This window comes from Schistocerca serialis, chromosome 2 (assembly GCF_023864345.2).
Source record: "Schistocerca serialis cubense isolate TAMUIC-IGC-003099 chromosome 2, iqSchSeri2.2, whole genome shotgun sequence".
Classification (NCBI taxonomy): Eukaryota; Metazoa; Arthropoda; class Insecta; order Orthoptera; family Acrididae; genus Schistocerca; species Schistocerca serialis.
In genome coordinates this window covers 800,675,784-800,699,303 of record NC_064639.1, presented here as the reverse complement: position 1 = coordinate 800,699,303, position 23,520 = coordinate 800,675,784, and the positions used below count along the sequence as shown (strand labels likewise).

Below are 23,520 nucleotides of genomic sequence, written 5' to 3'. Positions count from 1 at the left end.
TGAAACAACCTTTACTTGCTTCTTGTGATGTAGTGGGGCAGATAGTGGGAAATCACTTGCTCTCTCTCCAGATTGTATAATGACCTGTGAAGAAGGGAATTGCAAACAACCTTTACTTGCTTCTTGTGATGTAGTGGGGCAGATAGTGGGAAATCACTTGCTCTCTCTCCAGATTGTATAATGACCTGTGAAGAAGGGAATTGCATGGCCACAATTGAGAGATGGTAAACGGAAACAGTAACTATTCCCCATCCTAAGAAGGCTGCAAGAAAGTGCTCACATAATCCAGAGGATTCTGACACTGACTCCCCTTGTTGTTGTAATATCAAATTTGAGACACGGAAGCAGCTCAGGCTGCATGGTCAATACCCAAACAGCCCGGAGAACTTTAACATTGACAGAGATTAGACATATCTGTGGCTTCAGAGAGGGAAAATGGCTACATGCAGACAGGTCTTAAGGACGACGAACTTCATAAAAGTGGCAGTAAAAACCACTCAGGTCAGTAGATGTTGACTTTCTGGAGTACATTCTTTGACAACGGTTCACATAAAATCAGGCTACCCAATGTTGATAAAGAATAAATACCTCAAGAGGCACAATGTGGTGTGCTTACATTTTCATTGGCAAGTGTCTTCAACTCTGCTGGTACTAGATCTCTCCTAAAACTGACACAACTAAACACCTAAAGCAGTCATGACAGATGATCATAACAATATTCCAATCAACGAATACATACTGAACGAACTATAACATCAAACAAGCCTGATATTGTTATAAATCAGTGAGTTGAGAGGTCATGCTTGTTAATCAATGCCTTAGTCCCATGTAATTAAAATATTAGTGATACGGCAATTCGAAAGAAATTGAAACACAAGGATCTTAGTATTGAGTTCTATCAAAGGTCGAATATAAAAACTGAAATGCACTGTCATCATTGTTGCTCTGGAACCAGTAGCCCACAGTTTGAAGAATGTTGTATCTAGATACTAGAAAATGTAGTAAAGAAAGTGATATAGGAATTAACAATATTGGTCGGAAGTACCCATAAATGGTGTAAAGTATTGCAAAATCATTTGAGTCACTGAGCCTAAGAGAAGTTGTTAGTATGCTGGAGTGGACTTGACTCTGTGCAACAAATAACCTCTGCTGTGAAATGATGATGATAAGCTCAGAAGACCGTGTAATGACCTTAGTGTTGTTCTCTGCCATATTGCATCATTTATGCCATATGGCAGGACATGGAGTCAACACACTATTCTCCTGGCTGATTTCAGCTTTCCCAGACTGTGGAGCCACTACTTGTCAATTCAAGTAGCTCCTAAATTAGCATCACAAGGCTAAGTGGATTCTGTTCCGGGCTTCCCACCTCACCAAGGAAAAATCACGAGCTGCACTGAGAATTGAACCCACGTCCTTTACACAACAGTCAAACACACTGACCTCTTAGCTATGGAAGCAGACTATACTAGTAGTAGTAGTAGTAGTAGTAATGATGATGATGACGACAATGTGTATTCTTGGTTGTATTAGGTGGAAGAAGAAGAAACTTTTTTGAAGAGTATTGGAACACTTGTTCTAGAAAATTGTTAAGGCTTTCATGGCCACTTGTTGACAAACTGCCTGTTGGCTTCTGTCTCCGGTTCTTCGGCCGATGTTCGTCTTATGACTTTTCTGATGTTTTGCCAGCATGAGTGGCTGGTGCTGTCAAAGTTCACCCTCTATTGCCGAGCTTGCGGCTGCAGACTATATGTACCTGTCACGCCGACGTCCGAGGACTTCTCCATGGTATATTGTGCAAACACGGTGTAAAGACTATTTACAAACTGACAACAAGAGCCAAAGTTTGTCTTAGATCGGAAAAGGTGAAAAGGGTCCCATGTGCAATGCTAGGATATACTGCATGCTATGCACATGCAGAAAAGTTTATGTTGGAATGATTGGGTGATCAATCCACACCAGGATTACAGAACATAAATGACATTGCAGGTTGGGGCAGGTGGAGAAATTGGCTGTGGGAGAGCCCTTGCTGTGTGAGACTGACCACACAGTGAAGTTCGCCGACACGGAAGTTCTGGCTGTAGAGAATAACTATCACACCCATTTGTTCAGAGAAGCTGTAGGAATACACAAAAACGAGAACAGCTTCAACAAGAAAGAGGAAAAATGGATCCTGGCTTCCTGTGCTACAGCTAACGACTGTTGCAGTTAGCAAGGGAACCGCACCGAAAATGACCATGGAGAAGCCCTTAGACATTGGCACACCAGGTACATATAGTTTGCACCCACAAGCTCGGCTCCAGTCCACCGCCAGCAATGGAAGGTGAAACTTTGACTATGCCAGACACTCGTGCCGGTGAAATGCCAGAAAAATCATCAGACAAACGTCGGCTGAAGAACCCGAGACAGAAGCCAACAGACTTGTTCTAGAGTTGATGTTACTGCTGACAAACAGTTTCTATGATTTCAGCTTGCTGAAGACGAGGAGCAGTTAAATCAGCTAATGGCCATCCAGGATTTGATAGAAGAAGGCGAGGAAGAAGAATTCAAGGTAAGAAGTACCATAATGATTGCTTTTCAGTGCCTAAAAGTTCTTCACAATTTTTAAGTAGTTCATATTGTGATATGGTGATGACTGTTGCCACTCTGCAGGAGAAGTCTCACATTAACTGTTTGTGACAGAGTTGGTGCTGTGTTTACATTATCACATTACTCTTCATGGATTTCAGTTGTCATACGTAAATTACCTGTTTGGGTGTCGTAACTAAATGTCGCTGTTAATCTAGTCCAAACCCACAGTAGTTGAAAATGTATTTTCTGATATAGTTCGCTACAAAGTCTCAGTAATGCATGCTTGCAAATGTCTAAATGTATACTTGCCCGACAGGACGGCACTAAAACATAAATAACACAATGTAAAGGCATAAATATCATTTATCATAGCTACAATAATGTAATTAAGTACCATGCATCCGGCTACCGAGAAAGTCCTGTACATAATACAGTTGAGAGGGGCATTCAATAAGTAATGCAACACTTCCCCCCCCCCCCCCCCCTCCGCACCCCACCAACACCACCCACTCCACCCTCAGAAGCAGGTTGGTTTTATTCAGGATTCCAATACACCGTTTTATTCTCCACTCTTTAGGCTACAAAACACGCTTTTTCAAAGCAGTCTCCATTCACTGTGATGGCCTTGCGCCACCTCACTGGCAGGGCCTGTATGACCACACGGTGCCACTACACTGATCGATGTTAGAGCCAATGTCTTGCTGCGCCAGTAACCATGTACTGCTTTCTGTGAGTGCATCCTTCATTCTACCAAACAGATGGAAGTCGGAAGGTGTGACAACAGTCCAATCAAGTTGTGCAAGCTCCTCTTGGGTGCTGAGACTTCTGTGTGAGGCATTGTGTTGTCATGGAGACGGAGGAGTCTTTCACATTTTTATGGTGACGAATGTGCATGAAAGTTATTTCTTCAATTTCCTGAGGGTGTCTGGTCGGCTGGCACATGGGAGATCAGACAGTTTGACGCGACATTGTTGCTGTGATGACAGGTGCCTCACTCGATGACTCGCTATGCTTTTGTTCAGTGCCACGTCTTCATAGACGTTTAACAAACAGCTACGAGAACATCTACAATGCTCTGGTTTTCCACCGAAAGAATCTCATTGATAGCTCCCTGCTTGGAACACATCTCCGTTACAGATGTGATTTTGAAGGCTGCATATAGCACCGTTATGTATCAGAATTTCATGAAACTATAGTGGCTAAGCAGGAATATTCCACGATGTCCCACAACAAATCCCATATTTTTTTCAACCGAAATTGAGCATAAAAAGAATTATGTTGCATAATTTATTGAATGGCCCTCATAAATAACTTTGCTGTCTCTGAAAGTCGATGAGTTAGTCAGCTGGACTGAAATAAACTTGCAGATACTCGTGAATCACTGTTCCTACTGTTCCATAAATAGTGACTGCTATGTCAGAACCATATTCATGATAGAACTTTGGATCTGCTTGTAGAAGAGATGGCACTGCTGGAACTGGGCTCTCTAGTGGAATTTCGGGAACTAGCTCAAGTGTTGGCGGCATGTCGTCTTTTGTCACCTTGGCTGAAGGATCTCCAATTGTGCCCATACTTTGCGGAAGCGAAGCAGTCCACAGTTGACAATAGTGCTCTGTCTCTGGGAGCTGGCAGCACAGTTGGCAATTAATTCGAGGTGCTGACGGACGTGTTGCAGAAACAGAAATTGGTTCCACTTAAGTAAATGTCGTCAGTAGTTGCCAGCTGCCTTCCAGTTTCGAGCAGTCAAGTAGTGTGCCTGTCTGGTAGCAGCCTCTTGTAGTGTTGCTGCTATATACACAGAGTCACTTCCTAGGGGGAGGGGAAGTAAACTGGTGAAGCCAGCTGGCTTCATTAGCAGCCTGCTTCCTTGTTCGCCTACGTACCAATTTGGTGGGTTCAGATATGTTGCACTCTCTGGCATTGGCCAACTGCACCATGGGAAACTGATGCCAAACCACAATGAGGTGGCAGTCAGTCAAGTGTTTGTTTTTTTGACATCCATAGTCTTGTGTGAGGTGAGCTGTGATGTCCACCTCCATCACTAGGTAGCTCCAACTGGGCCTCACTGCTGGAGGTGCTATTGAGAGCAGGTGATGACTGCATCTGAAGCTCCCTCAGATGGCTGGCTGCATACAAGTCTTCTGATTCTGTAAAAGAAAACACTGTAGAAGTTCTACCTGTATGCAGGTGAGCACCATGTGACCTGATTTGGATTTTATGGCACATAGCAACTCCATTTGAATATTTATGTAAAACGTAACAGTACTGAACTGCTCTATGATTACACCTGGTACCCATGAATTTTTCCCATGCTTGTACTTAGTGAGGGGTACCAGATCATTTATTAAAAAAAAAAAAAAACTTTGAAGCTTGGCCTTTGGAAGCACCAGTGAGTTTAAAATGATGTTGATGTACAGTGCAGTCCCCTTGAAGTTTCTCAGCTGGAGACTGTGCATTGTGTGGATGGTCCTATATTGAGAGAAGTAAATCAGTAAAGCATTGTCTTTATAGTACTGTTAAATGAGCTCCATCATGTGTGACTTAAAAGTTCATGCAGATCTTTCAGCAAATCTGTTGGTGTCAGGATGAAATGATGCAGTAATGAAGTGTGAGATGCAGTTTGTTTCTCAAAATAGTTTAAATTCCTGAGAAAAAAATTAAATGCATTGCCTGTGACAGTTGATTTTTTTCAGTCTTTCACACCATCGGGTGGCTTGCGGAGTATGGATGTAGATGTAGAGAAGACGTTTAACAAGGCCTTAATTGTGTTGTTAACGTTATTGATGACATCTGTATCACAAATGGAAATATGGAGAAACCATCAATGAGGATGGACATTAGCTTCCTAGAAACAGTCTTGCAAAATTGACATGTGGATGGGACCATCATTTCAACACTTTTGTCTATTTGATTTAAGTACCACAGGAATAACCACTTAAGTTTTGTATATTTCTGAACGTACCAGAATGACACCTTTTATAAGCTGTAAGTGCTTGTTTCATATTCCAGCAAGATTTAATCTGATGTCTTGTCATTAGGCCATTCAGTTTGAATGTACTGCTCAATCTGAGACAAAACAGGATCTTTAGACACAAGCTTTGCAGTTATTACATTGGTGCATAAGTTCATAGCATTTTTTGTTTTGCATGTTGGTATTCCAATTGTAATGGGCTTATTTATCGATTGTCAGTTTTTATTTGTAGTTCACTGTTGCTATTTGAGTTTATTTATTGTTATTTTGTCATCTGGAGATAGTGATTGTAGCTCTGGCCACTAGAAAATAGTGCCAAGTGGAGAAAATCTGAATATTTCCAATATATTCTTCAGTTTGAGTTAAATAGAGAGGTGACAGCAGTGGAGACAAACTGAAACATTTTCACTGTGTATGTGTAGAATGGCATTAGACAGAGCACGGCAAGAAAATGGTTTTCTCGTTTTAAGGTGGATTGTTTCAACAGTAGTGATTATCATGTTCAGGAAGACCTTCAGGGTGTGATGAATTTTGTTTAAACACATGAACCCACAGTGGTCCATATCATTGTACTCAAGAATCGGCTAATGTGTGAATGGCTACCATTCCACCATCATGCAAGATTTGCATGTGGTGGGGAAGTTCAAGGTTCAAAAATTGAGTGTATGGATACTGCATGCTCTACACCAGGGGTCTTGAAACTACCGCTTGCGGGCCAACTCTGGCCTGCGATCACCATCAATCTAGCTTGCGGTAACAGGTCGGACATGTGGTATCCACCCCACTGTTTTTTTAAATAGCAGTTGAAGCTTGCTCTTAGAGCACCTCCCATAATGAGTGATTTGCATAATAAGTAGAAGAAAATTTAAGGAACTGCCTTCCTTGATGACCGATGTTTTGCATAGTGTGTCTGTTTAGCGTTACTCTTTCAGTCTTTTGCAACCATCTTCTGGCCGGGATTGGTATCTTTAGCCACTATAAAGTCAGTTGTACTCCTATAAAGTACCGCTCTGTAAAGTAGAAACTCCAACAATGCTGTATTCAGTTAGCTGTACAGTATCTATTTATGAGCTCCAGTGCTGATTTGTCATCATTAACTAACACAAATTCATTAGAGATGCTCTTTAGGCAGCAGCTGCGCACACTATGAAATTAATTAATGATAATACTTTGTTTCTTTTAAGACAAATCTTGAAGTACAGTTGACCTAGATGATTGGAAAATTACGTGAGGTATTTGGGAAGTGGCTGTACAGAAGCATGCTGAAAGTGCCTGGGACAGATAAAATACAACGTAAACAACAATATTCTATGCAAAATGAAGAAAGAAAAAGAAATCATAATAACAGTAAAATGCAGGAAACTAGTGTCTTGCCTATGTAGTGAGAAATAGAAACAGGTATTAACAGCGGGAGAACGTACTTCAAGGAAAGGTATGTGCTAAAAGAGGACAAGGAAGATCAAAGGTCACCAACATCCAGAACGGATCGGCACTAGAAGAAGAATAAGTTTACTAACAAGTTCTGAAAAGGTCAAGTTGTAAACCTCAAGTGTCAGGCAATTTCGAAAAGCAAGTATGGTAGAGGTCTATATTTCAAAGTTTCTCTTCTCATTTAATCACACTGAAAATAATCAATTACTGATAGTATACTGTAATTGGATAGATAAAAAAAAAATCTACTCACCAAGTGGCAGCAGGTGAATACACACACAAAAGGATTTAATTTTTACAAGCTTTCAGCTTCAGCCAGTGGCTCCTTCCGACAGAAGAGGTGAAGGGGAAGGAAGACGGGTGAAGGAAAAGGATTGTAGAGGTTTAGGGAAGGAAGTCTTTCCTTCTCATCTTGTCTGGTAAGTCTCCCTTGACCTGGTATTCGGGGTGACTTTTCTGAACTGTACCCCTTTCCCTAAACCTCTCCAGCCCTTTTCCATCACCCATCTTCCTTCCCCTTCATCTCTTCTGTCAGAAGAAGGAGACACTGGCTCCGAAAGCTTGTAAAAGCTAAATCCTTTGTGTGTGTGTGTGTGTGTGTGTGTGTGTGTGTGTGTGTGTGTGTGTGTTCCCCTGCCACCGCTTGTGAGTATATTTTTGGTTGCAGAGCTCTGAAATCTTCTGCATTATTGAGTATGTGGTACAGCTAATACAGATCGGTTCTGTTGAAAATAAAAATTATTGATCTCAGTCATGTTTGGTTCATTATTCTCTGTTTGTGAGTGAAAGTTCTCTTGAATATTTGTCAAGTGGTGGCTTATACTTATCATTAGCCTGCTGTTTCCAATCTTTTATGCTACCTGTACTTCAGGAAAACAAATGAAACATCTTTTACACTTAAAAATTGTGTAACTGTTTCTCAATATAGAATATAATTCTGACTACTTTGCAAGGTTCGCAGGAGAACTTCTGTGAAGTTTGGAAAGTAGGATATGAGGTACTGGCAGAATTAAAGCTGTGAGGACGAGGTGTGAGTTGTGCTTGTGTTGCTTAGATGGTAGAGCACTTTCCCCGCGAAAGGCAAAGGTCTCGAGTTCGAGTCTCAATCCGGCACACAGTTTTAATCTGCCAGGAAGTTTCATCGAGAAATAAGTCATATTTAAATGGTGCTCAAAAGAGGAATTAAAAGCCTGCTGAGATGAAGACGTTAAAAAGACAATGAAGATGGTACAATCTTCCAGAGTTCAGCTATGCACCTGTAACAGATATGTACTAAAATTAATAGCAAAAGTGAAATTGGAGAAAAGTCTGATGATTTAAAAGTTAAAATGGAAGTCAATACAGTTGGAAAAGTAAAAGGGGAAAGATTCTGACACTTTGCAACTTCGCAGTGAACATTATATAAAATGAATTGGTTTTAAATTCTGGTGACGCATCAACAGGCACCAGTCCACCACCAGCAGATTGTTCTTTTTCACATCAAGATAATCAGCAAAATGAACCTTTCACCACTGACAGAGAATTATTCCAAGGCAACCGAATGACGAAAGTAACTAAAAATTGTAAACAGCAGGCCAAGCAAGCTCAGGATCCTTTTCCTAGACACACTGAGACCAAATGATAGTTTAGCTGTGATTATTATGATAATTATACTAAAACACATCAGAAAATTGAAAAGTCTTGGCTGTGATGTTGCTGTACATCAGATGCAGCATATTGTGTCAATATGATGAAAAGAAAAGATGATGCCACTCACTGTATAGTGGAGATGCTGAGTTGCAGATAGGCACAACAAAAAGACTGACACAAATAAAGCTTTCGGCCATTAAGGACTTTGTCAACAACAGATGTGTGTGTACACACACACACACACACACACACACACACACACACACACACACACACACACGATTACAGTCTCAGGCAACTGAAACCACACTGCGAGCAACAGCACCGGTGCATGATGGGAGTGGCGAGTGGTTGGGGGTAAGGTGGAGGCTGGGGCAGGGAGGAGGAGGGGTAGTACGGTGGGGGTGGCGGATGCTGTCCTCACCCATCCAAACTTCTGTCATTTCCACTACTTCTACACTTTTCTGTTACCCAAAAAGCTCTTCACAATTGCTTTAAAGAAGACCAAGCAGCTAATTGGATATCTGTGAGTGTGGTATCAAAGGTTGGATTTTTCAGCAATTTTATTATTTGTGGTCCAGCAAATATATACTGTCTTTCAGCTTTGTCTCACTTAATTTGGGAAACTTTTCTTTTAAGTAATTGAAGGCCTCATCTTCTTTATCCAGAGCTTTTACAAAGTTCTTGATAAGGCCCAACTTGATATGAAGGGGAGGCAAAATGATTTTATCGGGCTCAACCAATGGGGTACTGTTCACATTTGCGTTTTCAGGAACATATGACTTTCTTATAGGCCATTACTTGGCTGTATAGTGGTTCCTGGTGTCACGACTGTCCCAAAGGCACAAAAAGCAGCAGTATTTTGTGAATCCATCCTGTAAACCTCTAAGGAGTGCAAGAACTTTTAATCACAGCAAATGTGCCATTCGTGATCCTTATATTTGATTGCCTCTAGCAGCAAAACCATGTTTTCACAAATTTCTTTCATGTCTACTGCATAAGCCAAAGGTACCGATGGAAATGCATTGCCATTATTCAGTAGTACTTTTTTCAAGCTGGTTTTACTGGAGTCAGTAAATAGTCACCACTCCTGTGGATTATGTTGTACACCTAGCTGCATCATCATACCATTGACATCTCTACATACACACATTGAGTTCTGCATATCGAAATATTGAGCAAAGGAAGCACCTATTGTTCGGAAACAGGACATTTTTCTCCCTGGAGCTAGAAGGTTCTGTTGTTGCAGTCTCGACCTCAAGAGTTCAGCTTGCTGTTTCGAAAGTTTTAGATCGTGAACCTAATTGTTTAGAGCTGAGGCGAAGTGTCATGATATTGAGAGCAGTACACATCTATCTGTTCAATAATTTCTGATTCACTTGACATGGTGTCTGGTTATGTGGCTTTCAAGTTACAGACAGGAGCAGGCAACCCCTCATCATGGGGCACAGGCAGATGCACAGAATATATATTAGGATACTTTATTTTATGTCTAGTTTTGCTTGAATGTCCTGAAATATTTGTAAGAAAGAAGCAACACTCTGAATAATGGTCATTAGGCTCACACCACACCATCGGACCAGTGAGTGGCATAGCTTGGTGTTTTCCTTTCAACCACTCAGTTAAGGTTGTAGTACATGCTATGCAGGCAATATGAGGTGCAAAATTTTTATCTTGATCACCAACAGGACATTCAGACTACAATTTATAGGCCTTCTTAACCAAATCAGCGATTGGTTTTCTTTGGGCTTTTGGAGTGAATTTCCCACACATATAACAAAAGTTGTCGGAGTGGTTTAGACAGCAAGATTTACTAGTTGCCATTTTTCTTATCGTAAGTTTTAAACACAAAAACTTTGCACTATCTTTCACAGGAAACACTCACTGAGGATCTCTTTCACACCACTGGATTACCACACCAACCATTTACTGACGATTTGTAGATCTTGTAGCTTCCTCTGAAAATCGAAACACACCATTAAACATCAAAACAGAAGAACAGCATAAAGCGAAACACTGAATATGAAAAATAAAAATAAAAAAAAAACTTTAAAAACTCAAAAATCGTGCATGCTAGAACATTTGTTACAGTACGCTTCTTCGTCCACTGCTTGAATACTGCTCAGCAGTGTGGGATCCGTACCAGTTACGGGATGATAGATGAGATAGAGAAGATCCAACGGAGAGCAGCGCACTTCATTACAGGATCATTTAATAATTGCGAAAGCGTTACAGAGAGGATAGATAGACTCCAGTGGAAGACTCTGCAGGAGAGACGCTCAGTAGCTCGGTACGGGCTTTTGTTGAGGTTTCGAGAACATACCTTCACCGAAGAGTCAAGCAGTATATTGCTCCCTCCTACGTATATCTCACGAAGAGACCATGAGGATAAAATCAGAGAGATGAGAGCCCACACAGAAGCATACCGACAATCCTTCTTTCCACGAACAATACGAGACTGGAATAGAAGGGAGAACCGATAGAGGTACTCAGGGTACCCTCCACCACACACCGTCAGGTGGCTTGCGGAGTATGGATGTAGATGTAGATTTTAAAGGTATATTTGGATTCTACATACCAAAATACATACTAGTTCATGTATCACATTCCAGATGCAAAATTGCTGTTGACAGGTGTGTTAGACCTTCTCTCTCTCTCTCTCTCTCTCTCTCTCTCTCTCTCTCTCTCTCTCTTTTTTTATTTATTTATAATAAAAGATGGAATGTAACAATACAAGAGAAGGAAAGTTGCTACTCACCATATAGCGGAGATGCTGAGCCGCGATAGACACAATAAAAAGATGCACACAAACATAGCTTTTGGCCATTAAGGCCTTTGTAAGCAGTCGACACACACATGCACGCACACACTCACGCAAGTGCAACTTGCACACACATCTGCAGTCTCAGAGAGCTGAAACTACACCAACTGTGTGTGTATGTGTGTCTACTGCTGACAGAGGCCTTAATGGCCGAAAGCTATGTTTGTGTAAATCTTTGTATTGTGCCTATCGTGGCTCAGCATCTCCACTATATGGTGAGTAGCAACTTTCCTTCTCTTGTAAAAACTATAATGGAAAATTTCAGCCAACAAACTCAGAAGGTAATGACTGAACTATTAAATGGTTGTGTTTTAGAGTGGATTATCATTGAAATTAAACAGCAGCCACTCTCTTCACTTTTTGCAGATACAACTCTTGATGTATCAAGAAAGGACTAGCCAAGTGTTGTGTGATATATGCACTTTGAAGGAAACCGGATAGAAAGCAGTCTGAAATAAAGAAATTGTTTTTAGGACTCCTTGAGCTAAGGGGGGCATGTTGCTGAGAGTTTTGAAAAAGAAATAATAGGTGCTTTAGAGAAGACAAACATACAGCTGGATAGATGCAGAGGTCAAGGATGTGATGGTGCTGTCTCTCTGAGTGCCAAGTACTCTGGTTTTCTGTCAAGAATTAAAGCACAGAACCCAAATGCTGAGTTTATGCATTGCTCAACACACAATTTTGATTTGATAATAAATGATACCTTCATGAATATAGTGGAATGACTACAGTTTTATGAGAAAATAGAATGCATTTGATTTCTTTAGAGCTTCTGTGGTTTGATAGCAATAAATAAAGGAAAGAAACTGACAGACATATTACAAGACTCTGAAGAAACTGTGCCCAACCAGATGGTCTTTCAGATTTGATTCATAGTTATCAATGAAACAGATTTCATACAGGTTTTGTAGTGCCTGTCCAGTGCCATTTTAAAGAGCAAGAAGGAGCAGAGAGGGAAAAAGCTTCTAATTTGATGAAAAGTATGAAAACTTTTGATACTGTCCTGCTGCTCATGTTTCAAAGGATGATTTTTGAAAATATTAATGTAGTTTGCAAACTGTTACTGCTGATATAGAGATTCTAACTGCAAGAGTTAAACTAATCACCTTAATTCTAACTGAAACAGTTTTGAAATTGTAGTAGAAGTAATGCAAGTACTAGTGAAAGTTTGAGGCATTGATCCAAAGTTGATCTCAAAATGTACTCATAAAATGAAGAAATTTTTTAATGAGCATTCTTATAATTGTGGACATACACAAGTCTTTTAAGTCAGAGATTTCAAAGCTTCTGTTGATTTTTTATTCAACAACTACACAAATGTTTTACCAGACTACAGAATGTTAATGGTTATTCTTTCTTACATCCTGTTCGTCTTTTTAGGTTAGAAAATGAAAATATTCTGAATAAAGTAGAAAAGCTTTTTAAAAAGTATGGATCAGATTTTACGTAAATCTTTCACATGAACTATGAGCCTAAAAACACTTGAGTTGAAAGAATTTGGAAAGAAAGGAAACATATTGTCAGTTAAAGGTTTTGCAAAATGTTTGTTGAAACTACTTTTCTTGCATGTAGTTTTCCTGATGAATGTACAGCTCTTAGTGGTACTCAACTTTGACAGTTATTTCAGCTTTGCCAGAAAGATCATTTTCTAAATTGAAACAAATCAAAAAGTTTCGAAGAAACTCAATGTCAGAGTCCAGATAACTAATTCAGCAGTTTTAATCAATGAACATAAAACATATCATTCTCTCAACTTTCCCATGACATTGACAAAAAGTTTTTGAATGCTAAGCATAGGAAAACTGGAAGATGTGTTTGCTGTAGCTTGTAGCCTCACTTCACAAAATTGAAGTCATTGTTTGTTAAATAAGGAGTGCATCAGGAGGCGCGTTTTTCCACTTTTAACATGAATTACGGTATGTGGATGTCTAATGTTTGCATATTTGTTCTTTAAATGTTTATTAGTAAATGTGGCCCTCCAAACTTTACTTACAGTGGACCACCCCCACCCCCACACCCGAAACCTTAGTTGCACCAGTCTGTAAAGTTGATCTTACGCACCTGACATCCTTCTTTAGTGTAACTCATATAGTAAATTAGGCGCAGTTTCCTCCAAGATCAGGAGCATTGTCCTAAATATTAAGAGTAAAGGAATTAGCGATAATAAGGACATTGCTGTGATAGTTAAGTATTCTTTTTCTGAGCTGGTAGACTGTGGATTAGCTGTTAGTGAGACAAAGGATAGTCTTAAGCAGATAATGTCTATTACTTAAGATAAAACAGTTGCCTCCACTACTGAAAACATTCACAAGTGAAATAAATTGAATGTGGTCACATCTTTAACACAGTAATCGGGTGTTCCTTGACAGAGTAAAATATTGAGTACTGTTGTAAAAACTCTTACAGGGAATGTCAGAAATGTGAATAGACTTGTCAGTACATACCACAGTTCACAATATGTGTGTACCATATTGCTTCATTGTAAAGGATACTTTTTATGTGAAAACATGTAACACGGATCTACAGAAATTATATTTGTAAAAGAATGACATCTAATACACATTGAAAATCTCATTAATGTGAAGATGTGCTAAATGAATTCATGTCATATCCTTTTAATGGCTAAAAAAGATGCAAATCTCAAAAGTAAATTATACTTAAATTATACTTAAAGCAGTTTCATTGTTCTCAAGTGCTGTTGTAAGCATTGTGTTTATAACGTTATCATTTAATTATTATGTTTGAGTATGTTATTACTGTGCTGATAGATTTTCATCCAATACATGGTCAAATGGACCTCTCCTGCTTTATATTCATTTATTAGGTCTGAAGATGGCAATGATTTTTGGTTATTATTTCCTTTGGCATTACAATAGTACTCATTATGAAACTCTGTTGAATATATAATTGAAATGTGTTGTACACTAAATATTAATAAGCATAGTCTTCACACAGTTCTTGTCCTTGACCAGCTTATCACCATATGGACCTATCACAGACTTATACTACGAAGAAATAAAAAAGTAAAGAGAGAGAAGTTTCAGACAAAACTACTGTTTGTATGTGTGATTGCCATAAATGGTCCTGCACAACTATTTTTTTTGGTAACTGATGTATTATAACTTTTGAAGAGTAAGAAAGTCATTTGCACAAAATGATTTTGTTTGGTCCTTTTTATTTTGCTTAGTTATGTACTAATATTAACCTTCCGGACAAATTAACACAAAGAAACACACATTAAGTGGCCCAGAAGAGGAATTTAAGTATGTACTTCTATCAATATCTCTTCAGTTTTTATTTTATTCTTCTTTTCCCCAACTAATTTTAAAAAAATTTATACATACCAATTGTATTTAATCTATCCTTTCTGAACACAGTTAGCTCCTTTGTAAAAAATTCGGCTGAATTTATTTTAAAGTATAGTCAGCATTCCATAACTGTAACGATTTGAGCTTCAGTGATTTCTGTTAGTGCTTGGAATTCTGGTTCCTTTCCAACAAAGCTACAACAGTTTAGAACTACTATGGTGTTTCTGTATTTCTTGAAGTACTGTGCAAAATTCAAATACTTTGCAGTGAAAAATAGTGGTTGTTCTGTGGATTTTAGATCACATATTGCTGCATACAAAATGGATTTAACATATGGAATAGATTTTAAGTGACTTTGTTGGCTATATAGCGTATGTCCCTCCTAAGAGTCCTCAGGTGCTTTTTCTCTGGTGTTTCAGCAGATTCCTGCAATTTCATTTTTGTATTGTGTTGTTGGAGTTAACCCAGACAAGTAGTGGTCATCACCTCTATAAGGTGACACCAAGTGTTGACAGAAAGCATTCATTTGTTTCCCATTACAAACAAAATTATTTTTAAAGTGGAATTTTACATGCCCATTTGATAGAGAGGTCCCAAGTTAGCCCACTGTGATATTTGTTATATTGATATGTACACTCCTGGAAATGGAAAAAAGAACACATTGACACCGGTGTGTCAGAACCACCATACTTGCTCCGGACACTGCGAGAGGGCTGTACAAGCAATGATCACACGCACGGCACAGCGGACACACCAGGAACCGCGGTGTTGGCCGTCGAATGGCGCTAGCTGCGCAGCATTTGTGCGCCGCCGCCGTCAGTGTCAGCCAGTTTGCCGTGGCATACGGAGCTCCATCGCAGTCTTTAACACTGGTAGCATGCCGCGACAGCGTGGACGTGAACCGTATGTGCAGTTGACGGACTTTGAGCGAGGGCTTATAGTGGGCATGCGGGAGGCCGGGTGGACGTACCGCCGAATTGCTCAACACGTGGGGCGTGAGGTCTCCACAGTACATCGATGTTGTCGCCAGTGGTCGGCGGAAGGTGCACGTGCCCGTCGACCTGGGACCGGACCGCAGCGACGCACGGATGCACGCCAAGACCGTAGGATCCTACGCAGTGCTGTAGGGGACCGCACCGCCATTTCCCAGCAAATTAGGGACACTGTTGCTCCTGGGGTATCGGTGAGGACCATTCGCAACCGTCTCCATGAAGCTGGGCTACGGTCCCGCACACCGTTAGGCCGTCTTCCGCTCACGCCCCAACATCATGCAGCCCGCCTCCAGTGGTGTCGCGACAGGCGTGAATGGAGGGACGAATGGAGACGTGTCGTCTTCAGCGATGAGAGTCGCTTCTGCCTTGGTGCCAATGGTGGTCGTATGCGTGTTTGGCGCCGTGCAGGTGAGCGCCACAATCAGGACTGCATACGACCGAGGCACACAGGGCCAACACCCGGCATCATGGTGTGGGGAGCGATCTCCTACACTGGCCGTACATCACTGGTGATCGTCGAGGGGACACTGAATAGTGCACGGTACATACAAACCGTCATCGAACCCATCGTTCTACCATTCCTAGACCGGCAAGGGAACTTGCTGTCCCAACAGGACAATGCACGTCCGCATGTATCCCGTGCCACCCAACGTGCTCTAGAAGGTGTAAGTCAACTACCCTGGCCAGCAAGATCTCCGGATCTGTCCCCCATTGAGCATGTTTGGGACTGGATGAAGCGTCGTCTCACGCGGTCTGCACGTCCAGCACGAACGCTGGTCCAACTGAGGCGCCAGGTGGAAATGGCATGGCAAGCCGTTCCACAGGACTACATCCAGCATCTCTACGATCGTCTCCATGGGAGAATAGCAGCCTGCATTGCTGCGAAAGGTGGATATACACTGTACTAGTGCCGACATTGTGCATGCTCTGTTGCCTGTGTCTATGTGCCTGTGGTTCTGTCTGTGTGATCATGTGATGTATCTGACCCCAGGAATGTGTCAATAAAGTTTCCCCTTCCTGGGACAATGAATTCACAGTGTTCTTATTTCAATTTCCAGGAGTGTATTAACAGGGACAGCAAAACTCAAAGAATAACCAGTATTCCAACAGCACTGCCCTGGCCCATGCTAACAGCTAGTGCCAAGTGTGCAGCTTTATTGAGTTGCCTCTGGCTTGCTATTTATTCTTCATGTTTTACTGTCCTTGTTAATGCATACCGATAAAACAAATATTGTACTGAGCTAACGTGGGACCACTCTGTGTAGGGGAATGTAAATTTTGATACTTGGCATCACACAAAAGATGTAATGAGCAGTTATTTGTTTGGGCTGACTCCTGCTACACAATGCAAAAAAGAAGTTACAAGTATCTTCTGAAACACCGGACAAAATGTACATGACTCATAGGCGAGATGCCCATATACGTATGAGAGTGGTTTGAAAAGTTCTCACAATCACCACGAGACGTCAGCGCTAGCGCAACAAGTTGTTCTTGTGATATTAATTGGATTGTTGCCTGTAAACGTATGCCACGTCAGTGCTCTTGGAAGAGAGCTGTGGCAATGACGTGGCTCTGTTGTTGTTCCCACTTAGTGATTTGGGAAGATGGAAAAAATAGAGATTTGTGGAGTGATGAAGTACTTCATAAAGAAAGGTATGAAAGCAAGGGACATACATGCCAATTTCCAGAATACGCTGGGGGACTCTGCTCCTTCATATTCAACTGTTACCAAGTGGACAAATGAATTTAAATTTGGTCAGGACAGCTTAGATGATGATTCGCGCTGTGGTTGGCCAAGATGTGTCACTACTCCAGAAATCATTGCAAAAGTTCACAAAATGGTCATGGAGGATCGCCAATTGAAAGTGCTTGAAATTGCTTATGCTTGCCAGAAGTCACCTGACTGAAGAATTAAAAATGAAAAAATTGTCTGCAAGATGAGTGCATGACTCTTGACGCTGGATCAAAAAGTACCATCACCATGGCAAAATTACACAAACTAAGGTATGAATTGTTGCCACACCCATCTTATTCACCTGATATGGCTCCGTCAGACTTCCATCTCTTCCCAAAACTGAAAATTTTTCTTGGTGGACGAAGATTCACTTCAAACGAATAATTGATAGCCGGAGTTGACAATTATTTTATAGGCCTGGAGGAATCTCATTTTCGAGATGGGATCAAGACACTGGAATATCATTGGATTCAAATGGCTCTGAGCACTATGGGACTCAACTGCTGAGGTCATAAGTCCCCTAGAACTTAGAACTACTTAAACCTAACTAACCTAAGGACAACACACACATCCATGCCCGAGGCAGGATTCGAACCTGCGACCGTAGCGGTCGCGCGGTTCCAGACTGTAGCGCCAGAACCGCTCGGCCACCAGCGGCTGGCTATATCATTGGACCAAGTCTCTTAATCTACAAGGAGACTACATTGAAAATTAAAAAAAGTATTTCAGTGATGTATGTACTTTTTCTCTAATCCATTCCGAGAACTTTTCAAACCACCCTTGTAAAATAAGGGAAATTTAATGGCTTTTTGTAGCAAAAATACACACATTCATACTACAACCACATAGACACTCAAAAGCACACACACCTGTGGTCACAGTGAGACTCATTATTGATTGATAGATTGGTGTTTGGGTGTCAGTATGGTTGTGTTTGTGAATATGTGCACGTTAGCAAGAAAAAGAGCTAGTGCTCGAAGGCTAATGTGAATGCTGTTTTCTGTTATGTGTTTCTGTGCTCCATGCATCACATTTTCCTTATTTTATGTATTGCTCCATCCAGGAATTTCCATGATTGGTTGATTATATGATATACTTCTCTCTTCACATATTACAATTGTTCAGGTTAGTTGTCACCTTTTTAGTACTGGATTTCTTTACAGTGTTGTGATTCTTGATTAATAAAATGGTGACTGGCAGTAACATATAACTGTCGGTAATGACCTCATTATACACACAGAACTAAACTGTGATCTTTGGTTTTTCCTCCTCCCTCCCTCCCTCCCTCCCTCCCTCCCTTTACTGCTGGTACTGCACATGTCAATGCACATAAAGAAAATTTATTACACTTAAAATTTTTGAGTTTAGACTACAAAGCAAAAGGTTATAGGATAAAATTCTTTCTTTCAGAAAGCCCTGGCATCATATGAGCTTGAAAACCTGAATGAACTGCTGAAAATGATATCGCAGCTGCAGAGTAGAATAGAAAAAACACGGCAGAAAATAGTGGCAGCTAATACCTCTGAAGATCCTCTTGAGGTATGACAGTGTTTTCTCTCAATTGCTTTTTTCTTTGTATTCATTCAGTTAAAGGGACTGAAACTTAAATTTTCATTTGTTTGATGAAATTATTCATAGATTCGGAGGGTTCTGTTTCATATCGTGTCAAGATGTCTGGACTTTGTGTGTGTGTGTGTGTGTGTGTGTGTGTGTGTGTGTGTTTGTTTCATAAGTAACAAAGTATTAAATGTTATGTAATCGGATGGATAAAAAACCTACTCACCAAGTGGCGGCAGAACACATGCATAAAAGACTGTTGTAATTGGAAAGCTTTCGGAGCCAGTGGCTCCTTCAGGCAGAAGGGTTGAAGGGTGAAGGAAAAGGTCTGGAGAGGTGTAGGAAAAGGGGTAGATTTTGGGAAAGTCACCCAGAACCACAGGTCAGGAGAGACTTACCATACGGGATGAGAAGGGAAGACTGATTGTTGGGGACTCATCGGATGAGATTTAAAAACCTGAGAGCTTAAAGGTGGAAGACGGGGCAGTATGCAAGACAGAGATTACTACTAAAACATCGTGCACGAGTTAATAACAGTGAAAAGCTAAGTGCATTGTACGTAACAGAGGTGGGAGGTGGCAGTGAAAGAGAGATGGGAAAGACAATGAAAAATGTAGAAAACTAAAACAAAGTTAAGCAAAGAGTAGTTACAGTGGAAAATACTGATTTATCAGGCCATCGTATCCAATCCTGATACTGCTGATCCCTCCACAAAACAGCTTTGGAGCACATCATTGGTGACTCAGTATTATCCTGGTCTGGAATGTGTTAATCAGCTACTTCGACAGGGCCATGATTTCCTAAAAGCACGCCCTGAAATTAGATCCATTCTGTCTGAAATTTTGCCCGCCACACCTAGAATAGCTTTCCGTCACCCTCCCAATCTCCGCAGTATTCTTGTCAGATAATATGCTCCTTCTGCAACCATCTCCCTACCCTATGGTTCCTACCCCTGTGACCATCCCCGCTGCAAGACATGCTCCATGCACCCTCCTACCACCACCTATAATAGACTTGTATCTGGCAGAACATATACTATCAAGATTAGGTTAGATTAGATTAGATTTACTTTCATTCCAATTGATCCGTAGTGAGGAGGTCCTTCAGGATGTAGAACATGTCAGAAAAACAACAATACGTGACAAATATTTACAACTAAAACAAATAAGCTAATGTACCATTCCACAGGTCCCAAGTGGAATGATTGTCATTTTTTAATGAACACTATATGAAACAGTCATTTTACAATTACTAATGCACTGAATTTAAAATTAAAATTTTTTAAATTTATTTATAAGGTAATAAACATGTAATACAACTACTATAATACTTATTTACAATGAACTCATTACTGCACTGAAATTGTGCAGAAGTTATAATATCACACACACAAATCAGTTAGTTCTATTGAGAAATTAATCAATGGAGTAGAAGTAGTTGGCCACCAATAAATCCTTTAGGCTTCTCTTAAACTGAATTTCATTGGTTGTTAAGCTTTTTATGGCTGCTGGCAAGTTATTGAAAATGTGTGTTCCTGAATAATGCACACCTTTTTGTACAAGACCAAGTGACTTTAAATCCTTGTGAAGATTATTCTTATTTCTAGTATTGATTCCATGAATTGAGCTCTTGGTTTGAAAAAGTGATATATTTTTAATGGTAAATTTCATTAAGGAATAAATATATTGGGAAGCAGTAGTTAGTATCCCTAGTTCCCTAAACGGGCTTCTGCAGGATGTTCTTGAGTTCACACGACATATAACTCTTACTGCACATTTTTGTGTCCGGAAAACTTCACCCCAAAAACTAATCCCATATGACATTATGGAATGAAAGTAAGCATAGTACGTCAGCTTTTTCACTTTTATATCCCCTATGTCTGACACAGTTTGCATTGCAAATAGAGATTTGTTAAGATGCTTCAGCAGTTCTGTGGTGTGCTCCTCCCAGGTGAATTTGTTATCAAGCTGTAATCCCAAGAATTTAACACTGTCCACTTCTTCTATCTGCTTGTCATCGTATGTTAGGCATATACTCGTGGGACACCCCTTACCATATACTCGTGGGACACCCCTTACAAGTTCTGAACTGCATGGAATGTGTTTTTTCCAAGTTTAGTGACAAAGAATTGGCTAGGAACCAGTTATTAACGTCCACAAATATTTTATTAGCTGATCTTTCTAAGACTACACTTGATTTGCTATTTATTGCAATGTTTGTATCACTGGGAAACAAAACAAACTTGGCTTCTGGTAATGTTACTGATGAAAGGTCATTGATATACACAAGAAAAAGTAGGGGGCCCTAATTGGAACCTTGTGGGACCCCACATGTAATTAGTTCCCAGTTGGATGATGCCTGATAGCTTGATACATGTCTCTTTCCAAATAACACCCTTTGTTTCCTGCCAGAGATATAAGATTTGAACCATTGTGCAGCATTTCCTGTTACACTATAATATTCTAATTTATTTAAAAGGATATTGTGATTTAAACAGTCAAATGCCTTTGACAGATGACAAAATATACCAGTTGCCTGCAATTTTTTGTCTAATGAATTAAGCACATTTTCACTGTAAGTGTAGATAGCCTTCTCAATATCAGAACTCCTTAGAAATCCAAACTGTGACTTTGACAGTATGTTATTTGAGATAAGATGGTTATAAAGCCGATTATACATTCCTTTTTCTAAAAGTTTTGAGAATGCTGGCAACAGTGAAATTGGACGGAAATTAGATGCTATTTCTTTAATTCCCTTCTTAAACAGTTCAGCATATTTCAACCATTCTGGAAATATTGCACTGATAAACAACTGGTTACACAGATAGCTTAATATGTTACTTAGCTCAGAATCACATTCTTTAATTAACTTTGTTGATATTTCATCATACCCACTAGATGTTTTTGATTTTAAAGGTTTTATGATGGACATTATTTCTGCTGGGGTAGTGAGGGTCACATTCATATTACGGAAGTTACTTGAAATGTCTGGTCTGAGGTATTCCATAGCAGCATCTACCGAACCTGACAACCTCATCTTTCCAGTAACAGTTATAAAATGTTTGTTAAAAAGTTCTGCAACACCATACACATGTCACCAATGTATCATTTACTCTTAATGCTATTTGTTTCTCTTCATGTCTGGTTCTACAGGTCTCCTCCTTCACTATGTCCCATATTGTCTTTATTTTGTTGTCTGATATGACTATCTTTTCCTTATAATATATTTGCTTTGATGTCCGTATTACAGTCTTTAATATTTTGCAGTATTTCTTGTAATGTGCTATAGCATCATCATCAGAACTGTTTCGGATTGACAGATACAGTTTTCTTTTTGTTTTACAAGATACCCCTATTCCTTGAGGAATCCATGGCTTCTTTGTTGACTTTGCTCTAACCTTGGTAAGTTTTGGGGGAAAGCAGTGTTCGAATAAGGTAAGCACTTTATTAGCAAAAGTGTTATATTTTTCATTCATGCCATGAGCACTGTAAACATCAGTCCAGTGAATGTCTCTGAGGAGTGTCCTAAAATAATAAATTTTTGGCTTATTGATTACCCTCTTGAGCTCAGATTTAAGAGATTTTATATCCTGTTCAGTATTAACATTTAACAGAAGGAACTGCATGTCATGGTCTGAGAGGCCATTGACTATTGGTTTTGTAATATAATTTTGTTCATTGGACTTTTCTATAAAGATATTATCAATGGCTGTTTGTGAGCATTTGGCTACCCTAGTGGGGAACTTTACAGTGGGAATTAAGTTGAATGATAGTGTTACTAACTCAAATAAGTTCTTATTGGGAGAGTCTTTAAGGAAATCTACATTGAAATCACCAGCAACCACTATTTCTTTGTTTTTGGTTGTTAAATGGGCCAGTACAACTTCAAGGTGGTTTACAAACAGATTAAAGTTAACTGCAGGTGCTCGATGTACACTTACTATTATGAAGGATTATTTGTGAAATTCTACTTATGTTGCACATGCTTCCATGTGTTGTCCTACGCAAAATTTATAAATGTCTATGTTTTTAAATTTATAACAGTTCCTAATGAATGTGGCTACTCCTCCTTTCTCCATTTCTGATCTACAAAAGTGAGATGCTAACCTAAACCCTGTAACACTTAAAAGTTCTATACCTGTGGCCACATGATGTTCAGAGAGGCAGATTATGTCAGCTGGGTTTGAAGACTCTAATTCATCTATGCAGATAGTTAATTCATTAATTTTATTTCTCAGTCCTCGAATATTTTGATGCAATAAAGATAGCTGACATTTCACATTGATTGAGTTAAAATTGGGCAGAGTTAAAATATCTGCTGACTGTTGAAAATTCTTAACCAATAGCTGTTTATGCTGATGTAATAAGCTAGAATTATGTTTTTTGGTTTCTTTCTCAAACCGAAGGTTTGTCTCAGTTCTAATCTCTCTTAAAATTTGGTTTCTTTCTGTCTCTTTTTTCCTTGGATAGGATTGGGCTGTTGGATCATGTGGCCAACACATCTTT

The 23,520-nt window shown here is 39.9% G+C and overlaps 1 protein-coding gene across 2 annotated transcripts in view; it reads left to right on the top strand.

The window, feature by feature from the left end:
• Positions 1-23,520, top strand: part of LOC126458041 (actin-related protein 5) — a 208,060-nt gene that overhangs the window by 84,812 nt on the left and 99,728 nt on the right. For both annotated transcript variants that reach the window (XM_050094833.1, XM_050094834.1), the window contains exons 6-7: positions 2,471-2,551; positions 18,869-18,997. In XM_050094833.1, the coding sequence (XP_049950790.1) occupies positions 2,471-2,551; positions 18,869-18,997 (210 nt within the window). The remainder of the gene's footprint in view (positions 1-2,470; positions 2,552-18,868; positions 18,998-23,520) is intronic.